The 12,545-nt window shown below is 49.7% G+C and overlaps 1 protein-coding gene across 1 annotated transcript in view; it reads left to right on the top strand.

Moving 5' to 3' along the window:
• PVRL4 (poliovirus receptor-related 4) overlaps positions 1-10,945 on the top strand; it is a 16,714-nt gene extending 5,769 nt beyond the window's left edge. Inside the window, exons 2-9 of the mRNA XM_006861658.1 lie at positions 3,253-3,612; positions 5,505-5,795; positions 6,955-7,075; positions 8,108-8,256; positions 8,501-8,657; positions 9,078-9,153; positions 9,562-9,636; positions 9,983-10,945. Coding sequence (XP_006861720.1) covers positions 3,253-3,612; positions 5,505-5,795; positions 6,955-7,075; positions 8,108-8,256; positions 8,501-8,657; positions 9,078-9,153; positions 9,562-9,636; positions 9,983-10,207 — 1,454 coding nt within the window. The 3' untranslated portion in view covers positions 10,208-10,945. The remainder of the gene's footprint in view (positions 1-3,252; positions 3,613-5,504; positions 5,796-6,954; positions 7,076-8,107; positions 8,257-8,500; positions 8,658-9,077; positions 9,154-9,561; positions 9,637-9,982) is intronic.
• Positions 10,946-12,545: the final 1,600 nt, after the last annotated feature.

The raw sequence follows: 12,545 nt of genomic DNA, 5'->3' as shown, positions 1-12,545 counted from the left end.
AGAGAGAGAGAGAGAGAGAGAGAGAGAGAGAGAGAGAGAGAGATGGAGGATAGTGCTGCCCCAATGAGGTACTAAGCAGTGGATTTAGGACAATGGGGCTGTGAGAGAGAATCAGAAGGGACTTTCCTGTTATACTAGGTTCATCATCCTGCAAAGCTTAGGCTTCTTCCTTGGGGATGGGGATCTTGGACTCACAGGTAGAGACAGGTGGACTAGGACTTAGGCATGTGCTGGGTGTTCAATGCTTGCTATGCCCTACGAGGGTACTTTTTGGGGAAATGTGGATGACCAATGTTGAAGAGAGCAGGTAGTTGGCCAGTGAAATGATGGGGCTGGGAAATACGATGTTGTAGTCTGACACGGTCCCAGGAGTCGTTTTTTTAGAAGGGCTTGAGTGTTCAGTGGGACAAGGCTTAGAATCCTGTGGCCAGCACAGACACCAGTGCTGAAAGCTGCCTGGTGAGCCCCCATTTCACCCCCACATCTGCTCTTCCATGGCAGCCCTGCTCCCTGCAGTGCCGGGCATAGGTGCCTGGGAGGAGTTCCGTGGTTAGCTGGACTCCCATGCTGGGCTGGGTGGGACCAACATCAGCTTAGGCAGGTCAGGGCCCTGGTATCCGGCCCTGCAAGTCTGTCCCGTCCCAGCCTGGTCCTCCCAGCTGCCAACAGCATCCTCCCTCACTCCACCCTGTCAGCAGGGCCACAGACCCTCTTCCTGACCCATACTCTACCTCACTAGAACCCTGAGATCCATCCTAGTGGAACACTACTTTCTCCTCCATGCCTACTGCTCTACATCCTCTGTTGTTTCTTTCTCTGTCCAGTCCAGGGATGCTTCGCCCTTTAACAATGATCCCAGCTATCCAGTCTAGCTTGGCTCCACCCCAAGTTTGCCATGCAACCTCCTGCCTACCCAGCTCAACCAAGGACTGCTCACTCCTCCTCATACTTCCTCATTCTCCCCTTTCGTTCTTTTGCCTGCTTCTCTTATTCACTTACCCATCTGTTCATTCAACCAATAAATAAACATTGAGTATCAATTATGTGCCAGAAAGGCAATGACATGAAATCCAGTTTCGATTCCTAAGGAATTCGGTTTGGTAGGAAAGGAAGACAAGAAAATAGCTATTAGTGTCCATGGAGTAAAATGTTAGGCTAGGGTAGGGTACAGAGGAAGGGCCCCTAACACTGCCTGAAGTGGAGAGGCAGGGAAGACTTCCAGGAGGACGTGATGCCTAAGTGAAATCTCACTGAGTGAGTAGGAGCTCTCCAGACAACAATGAGTAGGAATTACCAGACAGAGGGAGGAGGGCATTCCAGGCACAGGTACTGCGTGACAAAGGTGAGGAGCAGCAGGGCGTGTGTGTGAGTGTGATGTGCTGAGTAGGAGCAGGGACTACAAACTTTTGGGAGCTGCTGGTATAAATTCCAAGAAACGTTCTTTCCCTCCCAGAACTGTCCTCAGCCCCCATATAGATATTTCACATGATTTATTCCATGACTCCATGAACAAATTTGTTTCATGCTTACCACGAGGTTCCCCAGGCTCTGACTCCCTTTAAAGTTACTCATCCTAGAAATGAAGAGTTATTGTTGAACCTTTCCTCCCTCCCCTTATCCGTCTTTTGATTCATTCACCAAATCCTGTCAGATATCCCCCAGGAACTCTTCCCTCCTCTCCACCCCAGGAACACTACCCTAGTACTGCAGTCAAACTACACATCACCACTTCCTCATAGTATTCCCTTGCTAAGGAGTCTTCAGCAACTCTCCATTTCCTCTTTAGACCAAGAAACCAAGCAAGCAAGCTGCTCATGAGCTGATGCCAATGCATGACAAGCCCATGTGTAGCAGAATAGAACTGTGTGCCATGGAGATTTTTCTACCTAAGTGCTTTTGAGTGGGCTCTAACAGCCAACCTTTTAGTGAGCAGCTGAGTTCATTACCATATGTACCTGCCAAGGACTTCGTTTCCTTTTTACAGAATCTGAATTACTTCGCTTGGTATGGAAGGTCCCCAGTGATTTGGCCCCACCTTACCCCAACCATATTTTCCACATCTGCTCAACACACACACCCTGTCTTAGGTCCTCTCCTCACTGCTTTCTAAATCAGCCAGCCTCTCCACCTCCTCGGTGTTTGCTCACCTTGGTTCCTACCTGGAATGCCTTTCCAGGTTTCTTTCCCTCCTAATCCTACCCAAGTCCTGCCCAAGGCCCTCCAAGATGACCTGGGCCCATAGTGACTGCCCCATCCCACAAATGACCTGCAACATATCACTGCTCTGAATCCTAAATCATCAGCACGTGTTTCCACATCTGTCTCCAGGTGTTTCCTCCTCCTGAACAGATGCTATGTTCCATGAGGGCAGGAAAATAGTTCCTTATTTGGAGAGGTCTTCTCTGTGTCTAAAATCCCATGAACATTTCATACTACTGCTCCTTGTTCCCAGTCAGTGTGCAAGATGCTTGCCAGGCCTCTGGTCCCCATCCCTGGTCCTCTGATTCTGTCTCACCTGTTGTGTCTCTGCCCTGACCTCATCTTTGTGGGCCTCTGACCTGGGCCCTTTCTGTCTTCAGTTTCTTGCTCATTCCTGCCTCAAAGCCTCAATCCGTGCCATTCCTCCCACAGAGTACCTCCTTTTCTCTGGGAATCCAGGTTTCTCATCTTCAAACCATGCAAAGAATCTTCCAAAGGGACTGCTGGGCCCTTCTCACCCCATCCCAGACACCAATTGTTCTTGACCTTTGCTGTGGCTTCCGGCCAAATTTACTGAAAGCATTCACTTTAATTCCCTTCTTCCCCCCAGGTTGTGCCATCTATAAAAGTGTTTGCCCATGACTTTCCTGTTTCTGTGCATGTAAATTCCATTTCCCTGGGAGGACTGTGAGCTCCCTGAGGGCCAAGGCTGGGTCGCTGTCCTGTTATAGACTCCTACCTTACAATTGTTCAGTATACAATCCTGGGCTGGGGGAGGGATGTGGCTCTTCCATAAATCATCCCTGTGGCCTGAGGCAAATCACTTCCTCTCACTGAGCCTCAGTTTCCTCGTCTGTTAAATGGCGGTGATAATAACGCCTACCTTTTGGGAATGTGTTGTGGCTCTAATGAGGTAATGGGCTGAAAGTGCTTTGCAAGCATAAAGTGCTCCAGGAATTCCTGCTGCCTTTGCTGTCATCATCATTATGAATAAGTGTTTCCCCGGCTCTGGTAGGGCCCCTAATTCTGACTACCCCTGTCTGCCCTCTGCAGGCTGGTGCTCGGCAGGCGAACTGGAGACCTCGGATCTGGTGACAGTGGTGCTGGGCCAGGATGCAAAACTCCCCTGCTTCTACCGGGGGGACCCTAATGAGCAGGTGGGACAGGTCGCTTGGGCTCGGGTGGACGCAGCGGAGGGCGCCCAGGAGCTGGCGTTACTGCACTCCAAATATGGGCTGCACGTGAGCCCCGCCTACGAGGGCCGCGTTGAACAGCCACCGCTCCCAAGGGACCCCCTGGACGGCGCGGTGCTCCTACGCAACGCTGTGCAGGCTGATGAAGGCGAGTATGAGTGCCGGGTCAGCACTTTCCCTGCCGGCAGCTTCCAGGCTCGGCTGCGGCTTCGCGTGCTAGGTAAGTGGGGGTCCACTGGGCAAGGTCGGGGCAGGATGGGAGCGGGCTAGGTTGGTCCTGTGTGTGTGAAGAGGCACCGGGACCCCAGGCTCCGGGTCTTGGTGGAGAAACCGGAGGCTCTGGGAAGTAGATACGGTAACTTCAGAGGTGAACGGGACAGAGCACAAGAGAAATGAGAAGTGGGATCTGTAAGAATGAGAGGCCTAGAGGGTTTGAAGAAAGTTGTCATCCAGCATGACCTCTCACCTTTCCAGATATTCTAAGTGGCTTCAACAGTTTGAGATAACTTGATAGGCTTTGGGCAGCCAGGGCCTCTGTGGGAAGAATCCATTGATGAGGAAGTTTTACATTGCGTGGAACTGAAATCTCCCTCTATTACTTTCGTCTCTGAGGCTTAGTCTCCTGCACACCTTTCATTGAGCTGAAGACCTTTGCCATGCCCTACCCAAATCTACTCCAAGCAAACCTTACAGGTTCCTGCGTCAGTTCCACCAAAGACACTGATTCAAAGCCTCCTGTGCTCTTCTGGACTTCATTCTTTTAAAACGTGAAGCTCAGATGTGCACATATGCATTCAGCTAGTGTGGCTAGGCATGGAGCTTCCTTGATCAGTGAATGTGAATGAGATCACTAGTCTTTTTGTTGGTGGTGTATTTTGGTAAAATACATAAAACAAAGCATATGCCATTTCAACTTTTTTTTAAGTTTTTATTGTGATAGTTTCATGGGAGAACATCAGTTTTACACTTACTGTTTCATCACAATGATTACAATCTCTTCTGTGCATCATCATTCAACAGTATTTGCTTCTATTCCTTCTGTGTTTTTTTTCTTGGGGGCGGGGTGTACACAAAAACACTCAGGAATATATAGTCATTTAAACAATTAAAAGACACATTCTGCAAGCCTGACTCCTTGCTACCAGCATACAACCTTTCTCTTTCCATGATCATGTCTGGACTCCTCAGCTGCTCTCTCTCTCTATGTCCTCATCTCTGCCTCCATCTCAAGTGTTGCTGCTTCTCTGGATAGGGTCCATTCCAACCAATTTTACATGCATAATTCAGTGCACAATATCCTTTAAATCACCACTTTTACTGTGGGCAATTAGGGTCAACGATGTCCTTGACCTGTGGTCAGGTTAAATCCTTCCCATTCTGTGCTTGGACTGTTGGTGTTATTAACACAAAAATACAAGCCCTTATAATTTTTCATTTACATAGAAGTTAGTAGTACTAGCCTTGGAGTAGAAAAACTTGAGCATGCATCTAGGTTTTGTCACCTAATAGCTGATGACCTAAGACAGGTTATTTATCCTTCTTGAGCTTCTGTTTCTTCACTGAATAAAAAACCTACTTCACTGGTTTGTTGACAAGATTAGATGAAATAATGTTTGTAAAGTGTTTAGCATAATGCTTGGCATATAGTAAGTGCTTAAATAAGTGGCTGCTATTATTATTATTATGAGTCCTGGTGTGGTGCTGTGGGTTAATGCACCAGACTGCAAAGCCATTTGAATTGCAAGGTCTGCAGTTCAAGCTCACCAGCTGCTCCTCAGAAACCCTATACAGGGTCACTATGAGTCAGAACCGACTCCACAGCACAAAACAACAACAATTATTATTATATAGATGTTATTTGGTTAGTTTTGTAATTACTTCATTGTTTTTTTTTTTTCTAAATGGCCCAAGCTCACTGTAAAAAAAAAAAATTCACGAAATGTTAAAAAACATACAAAGACAAGAGTAGAAGTCAGTTGAAATTTCACCACTTATCTGGTGTCTTTGGTGATAAAGTCAAAGACTTTGAGCCTGCATAAGACTGAGATGGGAGGGGGCTGAGCCTGCTGATGGGTTGTGCAGACCTCTAACTTGCCCTCCCTCCATCCTTAGTGCCTCCCCTGCCTTCGCTGAATCCTGGTCCAGCACTAGAAGAGGGCCAGGGCCTGACACTGGCAGCCTCCTGCACAGCGGAGGGCAGCCCAGCCCCCAGTGTCACGTGGGATACAGAGGTTAAGGGCACAGCCTCTAGTCGCTCTTTCAAGCACTCCCGCTCTGCTGCTGTCACTTCAGAGTTCCACTTGGTGCCCAGCCGCAGCATGAATGGGCAACCACTTATCTGTGTGGTGTCCCACCCTGGCCTGCTCCAGGACCAAAGGATCACCCACATTCTCCAAGTGGCCTGTGAGTACTGGGATGCTTGGGTTGGGGCTCCCCATGGGCTCTGGGAGGATTGGTGAGACTCCATGAGCTGAACCAGACTGAGCAGCCTGGATTCTAGAGACCACATCATGTGGCTGACAGAGCACTAGTCCAAAGATAGAAGACCTGGATTTCAATACCTTGGCAAATTACTTAGACCTCTCTGAGTTTCTGTGTCCTCATCTTCACCAAAGAGATTCTTCTCTGTCCCAGGGCTCTTGGGAGAATCAAATATAAAAATGGAATACACAATTTAAGGTATCGTTACATGCTGTTGAGCTAACTCAGACTCATAGAAACCTTAGAGGACAGAGCAGAACTGCCCCATAGAGTTTCCAAGGCTGTAATTTTCACAGGAACAGAATGCTAGGTCTTTTCTCCCGCAGAGTCACTGGTGGGTTCAAAACTCTAGCCTTTCAGTTAGCAGCCAAGTTTGTGCCACCGATGCTCCTTTGTTTAAGGTTTGGAGACAGATTTGGGGCAAGCCCTAGCTCTATGGTTTACCAGCTATTACTTAATCATGTTAGGCTTCAGTTTCTTCATCAGCAAAATTGGTATAATTACACCAACTTTACAGGGCTCTGATGAGAATTAGAAACCATGAATGCAAAGCATCTTGTACAGTGCTTAGCACATAGAATGTGCTCAGTAAATGATAGTTTTTCCAGCATTAAATTGAGCCCCTGAGAGGATATGACTGTTTTATATTCATACTAACCCAGGAGCACTTGGCACAAAGTAGGCCCTCAACAAATGTTTGTTAAAGAAATGAATGTACAGATATGACTGTTAATACAGTTGAAGAGTCACAGAACATTTATTGAGCACCTGTTCTGTGACTAGCACTACACTTGGCACCATGGGGGATTCAGAAAACAGGTGACTCAATTGCTATCCTAAGGGACTTAGAGAGACATTGCACAGGTAAGCCAATGTGAACCCTCTGAGCTTAGAGGGAGGCATGTGGCTAGAGCTGTCAGCGAGGTGGGGCTCAGCTAGGCTTTGGCAGCTGATGAGTAGGATGGCGAAGGGCAGGGGGAGACTATTCCAGGCAGGGTGGAGCGTGGGGCGGGAACTGTTTGAGGAACAGCATGATCAAAGGTGTCTTACCCATTCTTTCTCCTCCCACCTCCCACTCTAGTCCTTACTGAAGCCTCTGTCAGGGGCCTTGAAGACCAAACACTGTGGCATGTTGGCAAAGAAGGAGCTATGCTCAAGTGCCTGAGTGAAGGGCAGCCCCCTCCTTCATACAACTGGACACGGTGAGGCCCAGGCTTGAGGAAGGGACTAGCTTGAGACCAGCAATCTTTCCTCTTAGGATCAGTGTATATTCATTATGGGGCTGGGATAATATATTCTGAACCCCAATAAATTAGGGAACATGATCAAGTCAATATGCATGGGGTCACCAGATCTTGCTCAGGAAATTTAGGATGCATGATTGTCATTGGCTTGAAATACACTAAAGAAATCAGATTCCTTGTTTTTCTCCAACTTTTAAATTGCAAAATATATAACAGAATTTAAATATTAAGATTTTATCTACTTATTTGAAGGAGCTTTAAAATGTTAATGGAAAAATTCTATTATCTTTCAGTTCCATTTTTCTATAAGCTTTTTGAAGCCCCTTTGTTTAAGTACATAAAGTACATAAAGCAGAAATGTGCAGCTGATTATAATTGTACACCCTACACTCATATACTTGCTACAACATGGCCAGAACCTCAGAAGCACCCCTACAAGGAGTCCCTGGCATTTTCCCAGGGTCTGAGTGTCCAGAGAATCAGGAAAGGGTCAGGTGAACATGTATGTGAGCCCATGGTAGACATGTTCTCACATGTGAGCATATAAGCTACGCATGGGGGCCTGGGGCTATGTCCCTGTGTCCTGTCATGCAACATCACGAATGTTAGAGCATGCAGTCACATTTTCCATGTACATCTGAGCCCAGATAGAAGTGGAGTACCCTGCTGCATGGATTTTGTAACGTGTGTGCCCTACTCTAGCCCTGTTCTGGTACCCAGTGCTGGATGACGTGATGCCTATGGGTACCTGTGGGATGGCACGCGTGTAGATTTTCCCGAGTGTGTGTGTGGGGTGCCCGGGTCAGGCTGGGCGGCACAGAGAAGGGGCCTCTGCCTAGACCTGCCTAGGGGAAGGAGGGGTACCGTGGGAACAGCCTGAGGCACTGGGTGACGTCATGGGGGAGGAGGGTGGAGAGCTGCCCAGGCACGTTGGGTGGTGGCAGCCTCAGCCTGCCCCAGCCAGCACCCATCAGCTTCCCTGTTCTTTAGGCTGGATGGGCCTCTGCCTAGTGGAGTCCGAGTGGAAGGGGCCACTCTGGGCTTTCCCCGGCTGACCACTGAGCACAGTGGTACCTACGTTTGCCACGTCAGCAATGAACTTTCCTCGAGGGATTTTCAGGTCACTGTGGACGTTCTTGGTAAGCACTGGGAGGGAGCAGAGCTGAGGTTCTGGGTATGGGTCTGGTGGTGGCAACAGGGGAAAAGACAGAAGGACTGAGTTAGGAATGTGTTTACTTATAAGGGACTGGACTGTTTATATTTGCGGGGATTTGCAGGGCGTGGTTTGGGATGTGTTTTGAGAGGACAGTGTGTTGGCCTGTGGGACCTAGGGCAGGTGAGGGATCTGGGCCTTCATCTCAGACAGTGACCTGTCTCCAGCAGACCCTCAGGATGCCAGTGTGAAGCAGGTAGACCTGGTATCTGCCTCTGTGGTGGCGGTGGGGGTGATTGCAGCACTCCTGTTCTGCCTTCTGGTGGTGGTGGTGGTGCTCATGTCCCGATACCATCGGCGCAAGGCCCAGCAGATGACCCAGAAATAGTGAGTACTGGCTGTTCCCGTGCGGGTAGAGGAAGCTGGGAACCAAGCTGAGGCAAGCAGAAGGTGGGCCAGGATGGAAGAGAGATAGGAATGTGGGTGACCAGACATCTGGGAAGCTTATGGACCAGAGGGGGCAGGATCTCTCCAGAGGTGGGCAAGGGCTTGGACCTGGAGGATCAGGTGTGTGCTCCTGAGCTCACTAAATACACATACTTGTGGCCACGCAAGGGTGCATGCACATGCTGTTCAGTCCCCTCACATGCAGAGACTCCTAGCCACACCGCCACCTACAGGCACACACTCACACTTGCATTGAGAACCGAACTTCCAGTTTGTCTAAAAATCTAGGCTGAGCCAAGTTGGGTTTATCTTGGGAGGCGACCACTACCCTCAGCTCCTGACAGAGTGGTGTCTTTCTAGTGAGGAAGAGCTGACCCTAACCAGGGAGAATTCCATCCGCAGGCTACATTCCCATCACACGGACCCCAGGAGCCAGGTGGGTGCCAAAGATGGGTGCATGAATGGGGTGTGTTCCCACCAGGGTTTGCTTGTGCCTGGGCCCCTCTACAGGTCAGGATCACCAGGTCTGGCCTCCTCTAGGTCTGATTGCTGACTCACAGCTAGGCTGGGGTAGAGCTGGGGAGTGCAGCTGCTTTGGGTCTGCTGGGGCTCCTCTGGGAGACTCACTTCAGCACTGGTCTAGGGCCTTCTCTGGGAAGCCATTATCAACACTGGTGCCAGGTAGGAGTGGATGGGAAGCCATTATCAACACTGGTGCCAGGAGAGAGCGGACCTGTTGGATTGGGGTGGTCTGGGAGGAGTATGGTGGAGGGCAGAGGTGAAGAGGCTGAGGGGAGGAGGCTGAACTCTGTTCTAACTCCTCCCCCATGTCTGGGCCCTACAGCCGGAGGAGAGTGTAGGGCTGAGAGCCGAGGGCCACCCCGATAGTCTCAAGGACAACAGTAGCTGCTCTGTGATGGTGAGGCCCCCGGCCCCACCGGTGCCCCCACCATACTCCTCAGGTCCCTCTCCTGGTCCCAGATGTGGTGTGTCAGCAGTCCCTCACCAGCCCCTCTTACCTCAGTTCTGGCTTTCACTGCCCACCCATGTCTCTACTAGGCTTTGTGCTCCTGTCTCCTTTCCCCATGCCAACCACTGGTTCCTGGCCCCTGACCTCTGAGCCCCAGTACCTCGGAGACAGCCCAAATCCCTGCTTGTGTCTGACCTCTGACCCCTCCCTGCCCCACCCCAGCCGTGCCCAGCTTTGTATTTATTTGGCTGCCCGTGTCTTGGCTCCTGACTTACTTTCTGCCCTTGGTCTCCAGAGTGAAGAGCCAGAGGGCCGTAGTTACTCCACGCTGACCACGGTGAGGGAGATTGAGACACAGACTGAACTACTGTCTCCAGGCCCTGGGCGAGCAGAGGAGGAGGAAGATCAGGATGAAGGCATCAAACAGGCCATGAACCATTTTGTTCAGGAGAATGGGACCCTACGGGCCAAGCCCACGGGCAATGGCATCTACATCAATGGGCGGGGCCACCTGGTCTGACCCAGGCCTGCCTCCCTCCCCTAGGCCTGCTCCTTCTGCTGACATGGGGGATTTCAGCTCATTTGGGGGGCCTCTAAAATGCCCCTATTTGTTGAGGAAGATGCTCCCCACCCCACTGACTGCTCGACTTTTTCCTCCAACCCTTCTGTCGGAGAACGCGAGGACTCCACTGACTGAGTCCTTCTCACGTGTGTGCTGGTCACTGTGCGTGTGTTTTTGTGTTTGTATGAGTGTCACTGGCTGTGAGTGCCTGAAAGGGTGACTGTCCTGGATGTGCACCATGGTGTGTCCCTGCTGTCCTCAGATGAGTCCAGTGAACCATGGTGTGTGTGTGTGTGTGTCCCAAGATTCAGGTGGCTGTGTGGAGAATGCTGTTGTGGTCCTGTGTAGTGTGTGATTGTGTGTGACCTCTGCCTGTGAACACACAGGTATTTTCCTCAGACCCTAGAGCAGTATTAGTGACGCAGAGGTTGGAGGTGAGAGATCGAGACTGGGGCCCAGATCCAGGTGTGCGGGCATAGCTGGGCTGGAATCCTGGCCTCCCAGGAGCCGTGCTCCCTGCACCTGGGAGCAGTCGGAGAAAGTGTGAAGCAGCTGCTGGCCTCGGGTTCTGCCAGAGGCTCCAACTGTTACTGAAGAAGCCCTCTGCTCTCTGGTGGCCTCTGGGCCTGCTGAATGTACATATTTTGTGTAAATAAACCCACACTGGGGGAGCTTCTTTAAGCAATAATGCTAAGATCCTCTTATCAGAGAGAAGACTTTTAAGAAAGACACAAACTTTTGATTTCTCTGGACATTGGTTACTGGAATTGTTTGCAATTCCATCCTACACTGAACTCAGCAAAGCTAGACTTTACTCAGACTCCATCCCACGGGATGGACATTGGTTACTGGAATTGTTTGCAATTCCATCCTACACTGAACTCAGCAAAGCTAGACTTTACTCAGACTCCATCCCACAGCTCTGCAAGGTACTCCTTTCAAGGCATATTCCTTTCTAGGCAGTCCCTTGGAACTGGTGGAGTGTGAATTAGGAGGGTAAACTCTTAAGGATTACTGACTAAGGGAGGACAGGGCAGGGTCCTTGACCCTTGAAGCCAGTCAACTCTTTCCCTAGCCTTGTCTCTATTTTCAGTTCTCTCTACAGTTGTTTGTGGTCCTCTGGGGAGGTGCTGGGGCTTGGTAGCAGGGCTCCTGGTTCAGCTGTGGAGAGAAGGAGGAAAGGGTATTACAGAGGGAGGGAATCCAGGTGAGATGGAGGAGGTGCTTGGACACAAAGGCTTCCTGTTCCTCCAGGGGTTCCTAGGTTTCTTTCTCAAGGACATTTGGTCAGATTCCCTATATGGAGGCTGGCGTTGGATGAAATCTGTTTTTCCATCGAGTTGATTCCAACTCAGAGTAACACTAAAGGATGGAGTAGAACTGCTCCAGAAGGCTTCCGAGACTATAAATCTTTATGGGAGCAGACAACCTCCTCTTTCTCCCACTGAGCAACTGGTGAGTTTGAACCACCGACCTTGTGGTTAGCACTCCAACACTATACCACCAGGGCTGTTTCACCCAAACACAGTCAGAATACCTAGATTTAATGGCCAAGCCTGTGTGGCCTGGAATCTGCTGAGTTTGTGAACCAAAGGAAAGACTCTCATCCCCTACTCCTAAGCCAGCCCAGGATTTTGAAGCTAGTATCCCATTTCCACTGTGTACATTTTGTGTAAATATGTGCATATTTATACATAAAGTGATATTCTGTTTTTAAATAAACAGATAAAACCTGTTGTGCTTGGTTGCTGTTTTGCCCCTTGGCTGGTGTGTAAGCTAGAATCAGGACCATTCTCCCTGTTGTCCCAATGAAAAGAGCTAGGATGCATGTAGCTGGGAGGGAAAGGGGAAAGCTGTGGCCTCCACAAGTTCTTCAGTCATCTCTGTACAACATCCCTGTACAACAGTGGAGCTAAGAGTCTCTTTTAGGACATTTGATGCGATGCCTTAGTTTGCAAAGTATTTTAAATCCTTTGTTGTACTAGAGTCTCATAATCATGGCCCTGTGAGGTAGACAGAAGTGTAACATTTTTACAGATAAAGAAACTGAAACTCAAGTAAGTCCCACAATGAAACATGGTCTGGTCCATCCTCTTCATTTTCATAGACGGGGAAGAGGCTCAGTGAGGTGATATGACTTGAGTGAGGTTATAGGCCTGTCAGAAACAAGGCCCAGGCATTCTCCCTCTTGGTGTGCTGTGCCCAACCCTGTGCTGCCTTGCTCTCAGCCAAGCCTCTGAGGCTCCACCTCAGACCCCAGAATTCTGGTCTCTAAGTGTGTCCGTCACCTACTCCC

Source organism: Chrysochloris asiatica, unplaced genomic scaffold (assembly GCF_000296735.1).
Source record: "Chrysochloris asiatica unplaced genomic scaffold, ChrAsi1.0 scaffold00042, whole genome shotgun sequence".
NCBI classification, from domain to species: domain Eukaryota; kingdom Metazoa; phylum Chordata; class Mammalia; order Afrosoricida; family Chrysochloridae; genus Chrysochloris; species Chrysochloris asiatica.
Note: the sequence above shows the minus strand (reverse complement) of the source record. Positions and strands in the feature narration are given on the sequence as shown.